Source organism: Cucurbita pepo, chromosome LG18 (genome assembly GCF_002806865.2).
Source record: "Cucurbita pepo subsp. pepo cultivar mu-cu-16 chromosome LG18, ASM280686v2, whole genome shotgun sequence".
Lineage (NCBI taxonomy): Eukaryota > Viridiplantae > Streptophyta > Magnoliopsida > Cucurbitales > Cucurbitaceae > Cucurbita > Cucurbita pepo.
In genome coordinates, this window is record NC_036655.1 from 3,908,146 (window position 1) to 3,922,900 (window position 14,755).

Sequence of the window (14,755 nt, forward strand, 5' to 3'; positions counted from 1 at the left end):
AAGAGGTTATCAAATGGACGGCCGAGATTTAACGGGATCGTGCGCGTTCTACAAAGAAGCGTCTAGAATTCTCTACGCCTTTCTTTGTTCATCGCCAAATGTTGACCGTTGGATTGCTTCACTGCCACGTAGGTACTCTAGATGCTTCTTTTCTTTTGTGAACACCAATTTTGCTCTCTAAAATAAAAGTCATATTCAATTGTCTATATACATATGTATGTATATATATGTGTATATGTATGTATATATATGTGTATGTATATATACATTTATATGACTTGGTGAATTATGGTTTGGTTGGGTTAGATTTTTTTTGTTTGGATCGGATTGAATTTTTTGAAAGAAAAAAAAGGTTAGTTCGCAGATTAGACATGTTTTTTGTCGAGTCAACCCGACCAGCTCGATATTAAGCCAACCCAATTCAATTCTACTCTACCTTTAAAATAATGAAGGTAAAGAATATTTGACCTTCGATAATAAATGTACTCTACTCTACCTTTAATATAATGAAGGTAAAGAATTTTTTACCTTCGATAATAAATAAATTCTGTGTAAGTATTTAATATTTGAGTTTAATGAGGTTTTAGTTATTAATATAACATGTATTGTAGACTGGTATGATTTTTTAAAATAATTAAAATAAAAATCCGACAATCCAATCCAACCAAAAAGTAGAGGGTTAGGTTAGGTTGGATTGTGTACTGATACTCGAGTCACCAATTCAATTAACCTAAAATTTCAAGTTTGTCCCAAAAATGTATCTAACCCAACAAGTATACCAGATAAATATACCGAAAAAAAAAAAATAGAAAAAAACTATATCTAAAATAACATGTTTTTTTTTATATATAAAAATCTATTAGACACAAAATTAAAAATTATAAAATTTATTAAATATTTTTTAATATCAGATTTTGTTTTTTTTTTTTTCTTTTTGAAGGATACATTATTTTCAAAATTATTAATTTTTAACTATATACAAAATTTTATATTAGTTAAACAAACACATAAAAATATTAACTTTCAGACGGTTCTACCGAATTTGTGGAGTAATATTCAAATTAACAAATCTCGAACAAATTTGATGGTTTTTCATTTTACCACTTTAGTGAGATTGTGACGAGAAGGAGAATTAAAATTAGAAGTCCAATTTTCATTTTTTCGTACAACTTAATGCACATCTTAAAGTTTGTACTAAAGTTCGTCGAAGCTTTGACTTGTTAGAGCTCTATTGTGCTAGAAAATGAAAGTTCGCCCTTTCTAAAGTCCGTCTTGGTGTTTGGACCAAAGTTCGTCCAAACTTTGACCGATTGAAGCTACAGGGAGTTAGAAACTTAAAGTTCGTCTTTTCCTCACTCTATCTCAACGTTCGGTCCAATGTTCGTCCAAATTTTGAGGCTTAGAAACTTGGAGTTCGTCCTTTGAATAGTCCATCTCGACGTTTCAATCGAAGTTTGTCCGAACTTTGACCTGATGTTATAACATAACACTTCATAATCCTATACCCTCGGGACCCTACAATGTTGCCTTATTCTAATGTAGTTTTCCCATGGCTACAGAGAATTAGAAACTTAAAGTTCGTCTTTTTGTCACTCTATCTCGACGTTCAGTCCAATGTTCGTCCAAATTTTGAGGCTTAGAAACTTGAAGTTCGTCCATTGAATAGTCCGTCTCGACGTTTCAATCGAAGTTTGTCCGAACTTTGACCTGATGTTATAACATAACACTTCATAATCCTATACCCACAGCACCGTACAATGTTGCCTTATTCTAAAGTAGTTTTCCCACGCTACCAAGTCATTGTCTTCATCTCCAACTTCATTAGTTCATCCGCAAAATGTAATGAAATAATTTGGCCCATTACTGCAACTAAAAGTAGAGTTCATATCATCCTACGCGTAACTGTAAGCATCTGGGCACTGGTTCTTGAAAACTTGTGAATAGCTTGTTGGCTCGCAATTGTTGGAGCCACTAAACTCTCCAGTGCAGCAATAGCGGGGCTGGTTAAATGCAGAGCAAGCGCTCAAGCAGCCAATGACTTCATTGTTAGATTTCACCTGCAACTCTACAGGGCAAACTTTGTTCACGTCGACACGACACTTTGGAGATTTGCACGACTCTCCGCTCTCTAAACTGTCTTCGGTCGTGATTGAGGCCGGGATGTTGAAGCCATCGACAAGGCTGATATCATAAAAATCTTGGGTGCCTTTTGTGCCCATTGCAAGGCTGAACTCCACTAGAGTGACTGGCGAAACTCCTGAAGTACCATTGCACTGAAGGCCTCCACTGCAATCTCCGGTTAGGCAGGTGTGTCGTACATCATCGTTGGTGCATAAGGTTCGTGCCCATACTTGACCGGACCATGGCGTTGGGACGTTGAGTGACCTTGAAGCTCCAAAAGCTAACTCGAACCCGGTTGTTGATGGTTGGGGTTGCCCATTTGTTGCTGGCCAGATGGTATTCTTACAATTGTTTTTCACTGTAATCACTGCAATTCCATCCCCTGGAACAATAAAATTGTTAAGAACAATAAATGATTGAATATACTATATGCTATTCGATTAAACTTTTATGCTAGGTGCATATCAAGGTGAGAGATCATGTATTCTAACTTTTGGATATCATTTTCACCCGAATTACTACTGATAATCTTTCTATCGATTCGAATGCTAATTTTCAAATTAAAGAGAATGAGAAATGTTAAACTTATAAATAGAAAAATTAAGAACTCAAAATCAAAAAGCCAAAATCTAAAAAGAAGAAATGATGCACCAAAATGGAGAGGAGGAAGAAGAATAGCGATACAAGGACTACTTAGTTTGCCATTTTCTTTCGATTGGCTCTGCAAAGGATCAAATGCATATTTATTCGCTAAAACCGTCTCCACTTGTACGGGGCCTTTTGGGGGAAACCTGAAGTAAAGTCACGAGAACTTATACTCAAAGTGGNCGGCTCAATGGATTCTCTGTTCTCCATTGCTGATCCTTTACCATAGATCCGTGTTGACATAGATTGACCATTGTTGCTTATCTCTAGTCGTCGNGAGGAAGAAGAATAGCGATACAAGGACTACTTAGTTTGCCATTTTCTTTCGATTGGCTCTGCAAAGGATCAAATGCATATTTATTCGCTAAAACCGTCTCCACTTGTACGGGGCCTTTTGGGGGAAACCTGAAGTAAAGTCACGAGAACTTATACTCAAAGTGGACAATATCATATCATTGTGAAGAGTACGTGATTCCTAACATGATATCAGAGTCATGCCCTTTATTTTGTTATGTCAATAGAATTCTCAAATGTCGAACAAAGAAGTTGCGAGTCTTGAAAGTGTAGTCAAAAGTGACTCAAGTGTCGAACAAAGAGTGTACTTTGTTCGAAGGTTCTAGAGAAGGGAGTCGAGCCTCGATTAAGGGGAGGGAGGTTGTTCGAGGGCTCCATAGGCTAAAAAGGAGGCTTTATGGTGTACTTTGTTCGAGGAGAGGATTGTTGATTGAGAGTCCCATATTGGCTAATTAAGAGGATGATCACAGGTGTACAAGTAAATAATACTATCTCCATTAGTATAAGACCTTGTAGGAAAAACTAAAAGCAAAGTCACGAGAGCTTGTGCTAAAAGTGGACAATATCATATCATTGTAGAAGGTCCGTGATTCCTAACAATAACGATTGATATAGCCAATAAATGTAAGAAGCAGTGTTTGTCAAGGCACAATACTCAGCCTCAGTGAACGAATGAGACATAGTTGATCGTTTCATAGCCAGCAGACCAGGAGATAAGAGGCATCTTCTTCCCAATCAACGTCACAGAAAAAGCTTGAATAAATAATGGGGAACGAGATTGCAGATATTAGTGAGGAGATAATGGGGAGTAGAAGCACAGGTAGAAGCATCAAGCTCAACAAATTGAACAGTGAAGTCGCAGAAATGCATTAACAAGAACAGAAAAACAAAGTAAAAACCAAACAAGCGACAGGAATAGTGTACTTGTTCGGCTAGGGCCACCGCATTGAGGAGATCGAATGAATCTGCCAATGCCAGAGCGAGATCCAAATGGTAAAAGAGCCATGGAATCCTCATCTTCAATCGCCATCGCCCTATTTCCCGATTCTGAACCTACTTCACCATAACCATTGAGAATCGTTACAATACGATTATAAACCCTAACTTCGATCGAAAATAGAGAAATTCAAGTAAATTTACCAATTATTTGATTGAAACCTGGAGAAATCAGAGCTTCAAGGAGGATAAGTACAGAAATGGAGTAGAACATGAGGAAGAATGATGAATCCATGACGGCTCAATGGATTCTCTGTTCTCCATTGCTGATCCTTTACCATAGATCCGTGTTGACATAGATTGACCATTGTTGCTTATCTCTAGTCGTCGGGGAGTCGTGGAAGACTTGTTGTTCGTTGTTGGAGCACTTGGAAATTAATAGGACAAAGGAAAACTATATTTATTTATGAGTTAAATTTAAAAGTTGAATAATTTGAAGAAAAAAAAAATGTAATATTTATATTTATATTCTTAATTTATAGGGTGTATTTTTAAGTTTCATAGAAGCATATTTCTATCCCGTTAGCATCTCCAACTCGAGATAAGGAATTATAACGTTAGGTCTGATTGAAGATCACTACAAAAAATCGACCTAACCTACCCCAACCTACTTAAACAACCTAAAGGCTTGATCTAGTTCGGTTAAAGATCACTACAAAAGATCGACCTAACATAGCCCAACCTACTTAAACAACCTAAAGGTTTGGCCCGGTTCAGATTGAAGATCACTGCAAAAGATTGACCTAACTTAGCCCAACCTACTTAAACAACCTAAAGGTTTGGCCCGGTTCAGATTGAAGATCACTGCAAAAGATTGACCTAACTTAGCCCAACCTACTTAAACAACCTAAAGGTTTGGCCCGGTTCAGATTGAAGATCACTGCAAAAGATTGACCTAACTTAGCCCAACCTACTTAAACAACCTAAAGGTTTGGCCCGGTTCAAATTGAAGATCACTGCAAAAGATTGACCTAACTTAGCCCAACCTACTTAAACAACCTAAAGGCTTGATCTGGTTCGGTTGAAGATCACTACAAAAGATCGACCTAACCTAGCCCAACCTACTTAAACAACCTAAAGGCTTGGCCGGGTTCAGATTGAAGATCACTACAAAAGATCGACTTAACCTAGCCCGACCTACTTAAACAACCTAAAGGCTTGACCTGGTTTGAAGAAAGAAGAAAGTCGACCTTGCCATAGTGTTTTTGTAATAGCCAAGCCCACTGCTAGCTTTGTACTTTCCTAGCGTTCCCTCAAAGTTTTTAAAACGCGTATGTTAAAGAGAAGTTTCCACACTTTTGTAACAAATGTTTCGTTCCCCTCTCAAACCAACATACGATCTCACAATCCACCTCCTTGGGGGCTAGTGTCCTTTCTGGCACACTGTCCGGTGTCCAGCTCTCGTACCATTTGTAACAATCCAAACCCACTACTTTGGTTTTTATCGAAAAAATAATAGTATTTTTTTAAGTTGGGTCAAATTTTGAGATTTTTTTAATAGTTTGAAAAGGGAGGGCTATTATAATATAGGCTATTGGAAATCCGCCAAGTGGGATCCGCCTCTCTGATCCTTCTCTGACTGCAATTCAAAATGGAAGCGCGAAACTCTCCTCTTAGCTGCGTGCTTTTCTCTTGGTGAGCCCAACGATAAACCCACATCCCCAAGTTGTCTAAACCCTTCCCCTTTCCTCCATTTTTTTTACTAACCCCTTTTCGTTTTTTCAAATTTTGAATTTCATCTCGATTGTTTCTAAATCCGCCATTGCCATTGATTTCTGTGCTCTTCTCTACAACCCCATCTTACTCTTCTTTGTTTCCCCAAATCCCATTTCCACATTCTTCGATCTGTTCGTGTTCTTGTTCTTGAAAAATGAAGCAAATCAAAGATGGGTATGCTACCCATTCATTCAAGAACAGTTCGTGTGTTTATTGGGGTTTCTGCTGATGCTTCTTTGATCCAGTTGGGGGAAGTGGAAGCTTTTGGAGGACGAAGAAATTTGAGAACATTACGAGGTTAGAAGTGCCCTTTTTCTCAGTTTATATTGTTTTTTTCAATGTTGGAGATATCTGTGTGTTGAGCATTGAGGAGTCATCTCCATTGGTATGAGGTCGGGGAAGCCCAAAGCAAAGCCGTGAGAGCTTATGCTCAAAGTGAGCCATATCATATCATTGTGGAGAGTCGTGATTCCTAACATGGTATCAGAGTCATGCCCTTAATTTAGCCATGTCAATAGAATCCTCAAATGTCGAACAATGAAGTTGTGAGTCTAAAAGGTGTAGTCAAAAGTGACTCAAGTGTCGAACAAATGGTGTACTTTGTTCGAGGACTCCAGATAAGGAGTCGAGCCTCGATTAAGGGAAGGCTGTTCGAGGACTCCATAGGTCTATAGTGTACTTTGTTCAAGGGGAGAATTGTTGAGAGGGAGTCCATCTCCATTGGTATGAGGCCTTTTGGAGAAGCCCAAAGCAAAACCATGAGAGCTTATGCTCAAAGTGGACAATATCATACCATTGTGGAGAGTCGTGCTTCCTAACCATACACATGATATACACTTTTTGAGTTTGAGTCATTAGGATTGTAGTGGCATTTCTTAGATTTTGTTTGTCTTTTAAGGTTTCGTGTTGAAAACTGTCTAATTAGTAGCATGTTTTTTTTGAAAAAAATAAGGTAATATAACATGATGAAGACACAAGGATATGTTAAAGGAAGAACAACAACCAAGGTTACTGCACAACAGTTAGTTTTTGAGTTGAAACAGAAGGTGGTTCTTGCACTAAACAAGCTTGCAGATCGAGACACTTACCAAATTGGGTTTGATGAGCTTGAAAAAACAGCTGAATGCATATCTCCTGACATGATTCCCCCTTTCTTGTCCTGTATTTTGGACACGGATTCGGAGCAGAAGAGCTCGGTTCGACAGGAGTGCGTTCGGCTAATGAGTACACTAGCCAAATTCCATGAAGGTCTTATTAGGCCTCACCTTCGTAGAATGGTTAGCAGCATTGTGAAACGGCTAAAGGATCCTGATTCTGGTGTGAGGGATGCGTGTGTAGAGACATGTGGAGTTTTAGCTTCAAAATTGATTAATGTTGGGGATGAGAGTGATGATGTTTTTGTTACTTTGGTTAAACCAATCTTTGAAGCGTTGGGGGAACAACATAAGCAAATGCAATCAGGTTCAGCGTATTGCTTGGCAAGGATTATTGACAACACTCGGGATCCGCCCGTTTCGATTTTGCAGCGGATGTTGGCAAGAACCACAAAGCTACTTAAGAATCCTCACTTCATGGCAAAGCCAGGTGTGATTGATTTGAACAGAAGTATTATCCAGGTTAGTAGCTTTCTGATGCTTGTTGTTGCATGTTTGTTGGTTCTTACTCTAATGTTCACTATGAATGTGTCGTGTACAATAATGTTCAAACAAAAACAATCTTTTATTACCTCAACCTTCTATTTATGATAGTATGGAGTAATGAAATAAGTGGCAATTGTTTATAAACTGGTCTTATGGTGTGTGAGATCCTACATCGGTTGGGGAGGAGAACGAAGCATTCTTNCACCTCCTTGGGGGCTAGTGTCCTTTCTGGCACACTGTCCGGTGTCCAGCTCTCGTACCATTTGTAACAATCCAAACCCACTACTTTGGTTTTTATCGAAAAAATAATAGTATTTTTTTAAGTTGGGTCAAATTTTGAGATTTTTTTAATAGTTTGAAAAGGGAGGGCTATTATAATATAGGCTATTGGAAATCCGCCAAGTGGGATCCGCCTCTCTGATCCTTCTCTGACTGCAATTCAAAATGGAAGCGCGAAACTCTCCTCTTAGCTGCGTGCTTTTCTCTTGGTGAGCCCAACGATAAACCCACATCCCCAAGTTGTCTAAACCCTTCCCCTTTCCTCCATTTTTTTTACTAACCCCTTTTCGTTTTTTCAAATTTTGAATTTCATCTCGATTGTTTCTAAATCCGCCATTGCCATTGATTTCTGTGCTCTTCTCTACAACCCCATCTTACTCTTCTTTGTTTCCCCAAATCCCATTTCCACATTCTTCGATCTGTTCGTGTTCTTGTTCTTGAAAAATGAAGCAAATCAAAGATGGGTATGCTACCCATTCATTCAAGAACAGTTCGTGTGTTTATTGGGGTTTCTGCTGATGCTTCTTTGATCCAGTTGGGGGAAGTGGAAGCTTTTGGAGGACGAAGAAATTTGAGAACATTACGAGGTTAGAAGTGCCCTTTTTCTCAGTTTATATTGTTTTTTTCAATGTTGGAGATATCTGTGTGTTGAGCATTGAGGAGTCATCTCCATTGGTATGAGGTCGGGGAAGCCCAAAGCAAAGCCGTGAGAGCTTATGCTCAAAGTGAGCCATATCATATCATTGTGGAGAGTCGTGATTCCTAACATGGTATCAGAGTCATGCCCTTAATTTAGCCATGTCAATAGAATCCTCAAATGTCGAACAATGAAGTTGTGAGNCTTGGGCTGTTACAGATGATATCAAAGCTAGACATCAGGCGATGTGCCAGCGAGGAGACTAAGCTCCAAAGGGGGGTGGACACGAGGCGGTGTGCTAGCAAGGACGCTGAGNTAAGGAGTCGAGCCTCGATTAAGGGAAGGCTGTTCGAGGACTCCATAGGTCTATAGTGTACTTTGTTCAAGGGGAGAATTGTTGAGAGGGAGTCCATCTCCATTGGTATGAGGCCTTTTGGAGAAGCCCAAAGCAAAACCATGAGAGCTTANTTCGAAGGGGGTGGATCGGGGGTCCCACATTGATTGGAGAAGGGAACGAGTGCCAGCAAGGACGCTGGGCCCCGAAGGGGGGTGGATTGTGAGATCCCACGTCGGTTGGGGAGGAGAACGAAGCATTCTTTATAAGGGTGTAGAAACCTCTCCCTAGCAGACACGTTTTAAAAACCTTGAGGGAAAGCCCAAAGAGGACAATATCTGCTAGCGGTGAGCTTGGAAGGTTACACAATGCTTATGCTTGAAAGATTGTTTCATTTGGGAAATTTTTGTAAAGCTTTATAAGAAAGTTCACAAAATATGATTCCATTTCACTATGTATTACAGGCTGGGGGTGCTTCAAATCAAAATGTTCTCTCTGCTGCAATGCTTGGCATCCAAGAAGCTCTCAAGAACAGTGATTGGACGACTCGAAAAGCTGCTTCCATTGCATTAGGTGAAATTGCAGCAAGCTGTGCGTCCTTCGTCGGGTCTTTTAAGGCATCCTGCATTCGCTCCCTCGAATCATGTCGATTTGACAAGGTTTATGTCCACACCATACATAAATACATCGAAAAAATGAACTGACAACCACAGTTCCACATAATTAGGAAACTAAAATTTCATAATTGTCATGTTTCTGATAGGTGAAGCCAGTTAGGGACATTGTACTCCAGACCCTTCAGTATTGGAACAACATTCAAGGGCCAGACACTCCTGAACCCTCAGAAGCTGGTTCATCCATTAAAGGTCTATTGCTCAATTCTTGATACCACTATTTCCATACCTTTTTACCTTGTATTTACTTCTGTTTCACGCTTTGCACAGAAAACCTTTGTGGGGGTGACTTCAGTGATGTTACTAGTTCAATGGAACATGGAAAGAAGGATGCTGCCATTAGGAAAGTAGGCGTGGGCTCTACAAGAGGGAGGATTCCACTAAACATGAGAAAAACCTGTCCAAGTTATTTGGAGAACACACAGCATTTCAAAGCAAATGATTGTCATATTGAAATAGCTGTTCCACAAAAGCGCAACCAGTCATTATCAGGATTTCACACAGAGGAATCTGAAGGGAGTACTGTCACAAAGACATTTCAAGGAGTGAGCACTGATGTTACAGACATTCAAGATGTTGAATATGATTATGTCAGAATGGATGACAGACAAGAATGTTCTTCTGTGTCCAGTTTTTTACCTGGTCGGGAATTCGGAACGGTTTGTCGTGAGAGTCTTGAAGACAGCAGTGTGCATAAGTCAACTGATAGAAGTAAGCGATTTGTCAATGAAGGGGTTTGTAGTGAGGAACAAATGTACTCGACACCGGTGACGGATCGTAGAAGTCTTGAGTCCGTGGTCACAGAGTCTAGTTGTCGAATTGTACAAGAATGTGACTCGGAAGTTGCAAATGATATGGTCTGCATTCGAAAGCATCTCCTGGAAATTGAAAACAAGCAGTCCAACTTGATGGATTTATTCAAGGTAAGACTTCAAGGAAGCACTTAATACTTTGTTGCTTTGCCTGCGGATAGACTATATGGAGTTCCATGGTGTACCTAGAACGCATTATATTAGATAAACTTTTTGAAGTACTAATTTAATGGATAGGTTGATGTGGTTGTGAGGTAGGCATGTCTATGCTGTAAGTTGTTCTGTGAGATCCCACATTGGTTGGAGAGGGGAACGAAGCATTCCTTATAAAGGTGTGGAAACCTCTCCCTAGTAGACACGTTTTAAAACCGTGGGGTTGACGGTGATACGTAACGGGTCAAAGTGGATAATATTTGTTAGCTGTGGGCTTGGGTTGTTACTAATGGTATCAAAGGCAGACACTGGTGTGATAGTGAGGACGCTAGCCGCCCCCAAGTAGGGTGGATTGTGAGATCCCACATTGGTTGGAGAGGAGAACGAAACATTCCTTATAAGGGTGTGGAAACCTCTCCCTAGTAGACATGTTTTAAAACCGTGGGGTTGACGGTGATACTTAACGGGCCAAAGTGGACAATATCTGTTAGCAGTGGGCTTGGGCTGGTACAAATGGTATCAAAGCCAGACACCGAACGGTGTGCTAGCGAGGATGTGGGCTCCCAAGGGAGGTGGATTTTGAGATCCCACATTGGTTGGAGTAGGGAACGAAACATTCCTTGTAAGGGTGTGAAAATCTCTCCCTCGAGACGCGTTTTAAAACCGTGAGGCTGGCGGTGATACGTAACGGGCCAAAGCGAACAATATTTGCTAGCGGTGGGGTTCGGCTGGTTTGTTTCTACATGGTTTGTTAACGTGCCTGACAATGATTCACAGGCACATAATTGTCCTCACAAATGGGCACAAAGGAAGTTTTCTGCTGTATCCTATGTATGAAATATCTTTTGTTCTTCTCCTGTTCTTCCTAATAAAGATCAATCTGCTGCTTCTTCTCTGTGAAACTGATTCCAGGAGTTCACTTCGGGCGTAATGGACAGCTTATCAGTGATACAATCAAGGGTCGTGGGACTAGAACACGTCGTTTACGGATTATCTCAGGATCTTTTGAATGGTAATAGGCCTGCTGATCATTCAAACTCAAAGTTCATGAAGCAGAACCAAAGCTTGAATTCTCCTAGGCTTTCGACGTGCACTCCGAGGTCATCGGTTGATATTCCAAGCAGACAGTCTTCGTTATCGTCGCTTAAACATTCTAGCATATGGGATGAAAACGTTGCTGTTAGGAGCCGGTCGAGTAATGCAACTAAACATGGACCTGATATTTGGAGAAGGGCTAATCCAGTCAAGAAGCCTCCTGAGAAGGATCTTCAGGGAATACAAAACAGTAGCAGCCGTCACTTGGGAAAGACCAATACAGTGTTTTCTTCATTCCCCAGTGCTAATGTTAGACAAGTTTCAGATGGAAAGAACAGCATTTCGAGACGTGTGTCGGGTTTCCTACGTCAAGGTGATGTTGATGCAGCATACATGGAAGCCTTGCGTTCGGGTGATGAAGTTGTTCTGTTTGAGCTTCTTGATCAAACAGGGCCTGTTCTTGAATGTTTGTCAACTAAAACTATCAGCAATATCCTTCGTATATTGGCATCATTCCTTCCTGAACAAAGATTTATTCGCTGTATAATACCATGGTTGCAGCAGGTAAATTTTCGAACTTTTCCATGATTATGATCCGTTCCATGTTAGGGATCACGACCCTCCACAGTGGTATGATGTTGTCCACTTTGAGTATAAGCTCTCGTAGCTTTACTTTTAGTTTCCCCAGAACGCGTTATACCAATGGAGATAGTGTTCCTTACTTATAAACTCATGATCGTTCCCTTAATCACCCAATGGTGGGACTCAGTCTTCCTTGAGGCCTATAGTGCTCTCGAGCAACCTCCCCTTAATTGTGGCTCGACTCCTTTCTCTAGAGCCCTCTAACAAAGTACACTCTTTGTTCGACACTTGAGTCATTTTTTTACTACACCTTCGTGATACCATGTTAGGAATTATGACCCTCGAACAAATTACACCATAGGACCTTCCCTGAGACCTATGGAGCTCTCGAACAACCTCCCCTTAATTGAGGCTCGACTCCTTTCTCTGGAGCCCTTTAACAAAGTATACCATTTGTTTGACACTTGAGTCACTTTTTTACTACACCTTCGAGGCTCACAACTTCTTTATTCGACATTTGAGGATTCTGTTGACATGGTTAAGGGCATGACTCTCATACCATGTTGGGAATCACGACCCTCCACAACGGTATGATATTGTCCACTTTGAGCATAAACTCTCATGACTTTACTTTTGGTTTCTCCAACAGGCCTCGTACCAATAGAGATAGTGTTCTTTACTTATAAATCCATAACCATCCTTTTAATTAGCCGACGTGGGACTCCCTCTCAACCATCCTCGACATTCCAATTATCTCGGAAAATTTTGCTACTTCGAATTATTGGAGAGGTTCGTGTTTGTTGTGGACTAAATTCTGATTCACTGGTCTGTTTGTCATGTAATGCTACAGGTAGTTGATTTGAGCACAATCCATGGGGCAAATTCTCTCGGACTCTCAGCCAAAGAAAGACACGAATTTGCACTTGCCATCCAGGAGGCTTCAAAAAGTGAACTTTCTAATCCTGCAGAAACAAGACTTGTCACTCAGCTAGCAACAAAACTGTGCTATATATGGGGTAAATTTATTCATAGTATACACTGTCTTTTGTTTTGTTGATCTTCATTGGTTCTATGAGATCCCACGTCGGTTGGGGAGGAGAACAAAACATTCTTTACAAGGGTGTAGAAACTTCTCTCTAACCGACGCATTTTAAAAAATCTTGAGGGAAAACCTGAGAGGAAAAGCCAAAGAGGACAATATCTGATAGGGGTGGGCTTGGGCCATTACAAATGGTATCAGAGCCAGACACCAGGTAATGTGTCAGCGTGGAGGTTGAGCCCTGAAGGGGGTGGATACAAGGCGGTGTGGATTAGGAAAGGGAACGAGTGTCAGTGAGGACACTGGGCCCCAAAGGAAGGGGGGAGAGTGGATTGTGAGATCCCACATCGGTTGGGGAGGAGAACGAAACATTTTTTATAAGAGTGTGGAAACCTCTCCCTAGCATACGCGTTTTAAAAACCTTGAGGGAAAGCCCAAAAAAGATAATATCTGCTAGCGGTGGGCTTGGGCGGGCTATTACAAGTTCATTGAGATCGTATCTAGTTTGTGCTAATGTGATAAAGAACTGTTTGTAGTGAAGATCAAGAACTGTTTTATGAACAATGTCATCTCTGTTTGAATAGGGCAATGCTCGTGATGGCAGGCGGCAAGTCTCAGTGGCAAGTCCATGTTTCCAAAGATTTCGACACTGGATTTCAGGTAAGTGTTTATTCAATGGAGATAGGAAGCTTGGACTTCAAGAAACAGTACATTTGTAGTTTAGAGCGTTTCTTCTTTCTGTAAGTTGATTCTTAGGCTGCAGCTGAATTCGAATGGAATTTCATCATTTGTCTCCGATCTTCGTAAGAGTTTTCGTGTATAAATTAGTGTTTCGAATGAGCGGTTTCGTATAGGTTGACTTATGTATGTCTGCTTTTGTTCGCATTATGAGATGCTAAGGTGTATCATGTATGAAATACTACGAATAGGTAAGAACGTGTCATAGAGAATTCATGTCCTACTATGTGCACATACAGTAAACCATGATTTTAAATGTCAGACTTCATGTATGTTGTATGTTACACGACATGAATTACTTCTCCCGTATGTTAAGTACAGTACAAATGTGAACACCATAATATTATACGCACTTTTTTGTTTTTCGTTGATTTTCGACAGCGTGAACGTGTACAAGCTCATAGTTAGGCCGAGGGGTATGTAATACGAACTCACCTATAGGATTTATGCGTGAACCGTGTCTAGAGAAGCATTAAGTCTCTAACCTTACCTAAAAAAGAACGGTCCTGAAAAGTAGGTCCCACTTAGTCAAATTTTTAAATAGCTTTTTAAATTTATGAATTTTTAAATTTAGAAACTAAATCCCAATTTATATTAAATTATATTATAAACTAACTTCTATCAATTAAATATTAAATTGAATACCAAATATTATTAATTAATTAATTTATGACTATGAACACCTTTTTATATTTATTTTATATAATATCATATCATTTATAATATATTGTATTAATTTAAAAAATAGGTTGAGTTTTATATTTATTATTATTATTATTATTCTACGTTTTAAAATTTTAAATTCATGAAATTGAATGCAATATATTGTTTTCACATAAATTCATTTTTCATTGAAAAACATAAAATTATTTTTTTTAGAAATAAAAATCATCCAAATAACCAAATAAAATATTTTCAGGCAAAAAAAAAATAATAATAATAATAATGATAATAATAAAATAATAAAAAATAATATATATATATAGAACAGTATAAAACGCCTTTATTTCGGCCTTTATATTTCCCACGAAAATATACCGATCTCCTTGTTTAGTTCAAA

The 14,755-nt window shown here is 39.5% G+C and overlaps 2 protein-coding genes across 2 annotated transcripts; one reads left to right on the top strand and one right to left on the bottom strand.

Annotated features, from left to right (window-relative positions):
* Positions 1 to 1,474: 1,474 nt before the first annotated feature.
* Positions 1,475 to 4,437, bottom strand: LOC111779648 (thaumatin-like protein 2). Its single transcript, XM_023659743.1, has 3 exons — positions 4,201 to 4,437; positions 3,985 to 4,116; positions 1,475 to 2,503 (listed from the first exon to the last, which is right to left on the bottom strand). Exons 1-3 carry the CDS (start codon positions 4,289 to 4,291, stop codon positions 1,893 to 1,895), a joined length of 834 nt encoding a protein of 277 aa, XP_023515511.1. The 5' UTR covers positions 4,292 to 4,437; the 3' UTR covers positions 1,475 to 1,892.
* A 1,176-nt stretch (positions 4,438 to 5,613) lies between these two features.
* Positions 5,614 to 13,979, top strand: LOC111779620 (TORTIFOLIA1-like protein 2). Its single transcript, XM_023659705.1, has 8 exons — positions 5,614 to 6,069; positions 6,725 to 7,388; positions 9,127 to 9,321; positions 9,426 to 9,528; positions 9,607 to 10,259; positions 11,214 to 11,900; positions 12,769 to 12,934; positions 13,542 to 13,979. The coding sequence occupies exons 2-8, from the start codon at positions 6,735 to 6,737 to the stop codon at positions 13,553 to 13,555; spliced, it is 2,472 nt and encodes an 823-aa protein (XP_023515473.1). The 5' UTR covers positions 5,614 to 6,069; positions 6,725 to 6,734; the 3' UTR covers positions 13,556 to 13,979.
* The last annotated feature ends 776 nt before the right edge of the window (positions 13,980 to 14,755 follow it).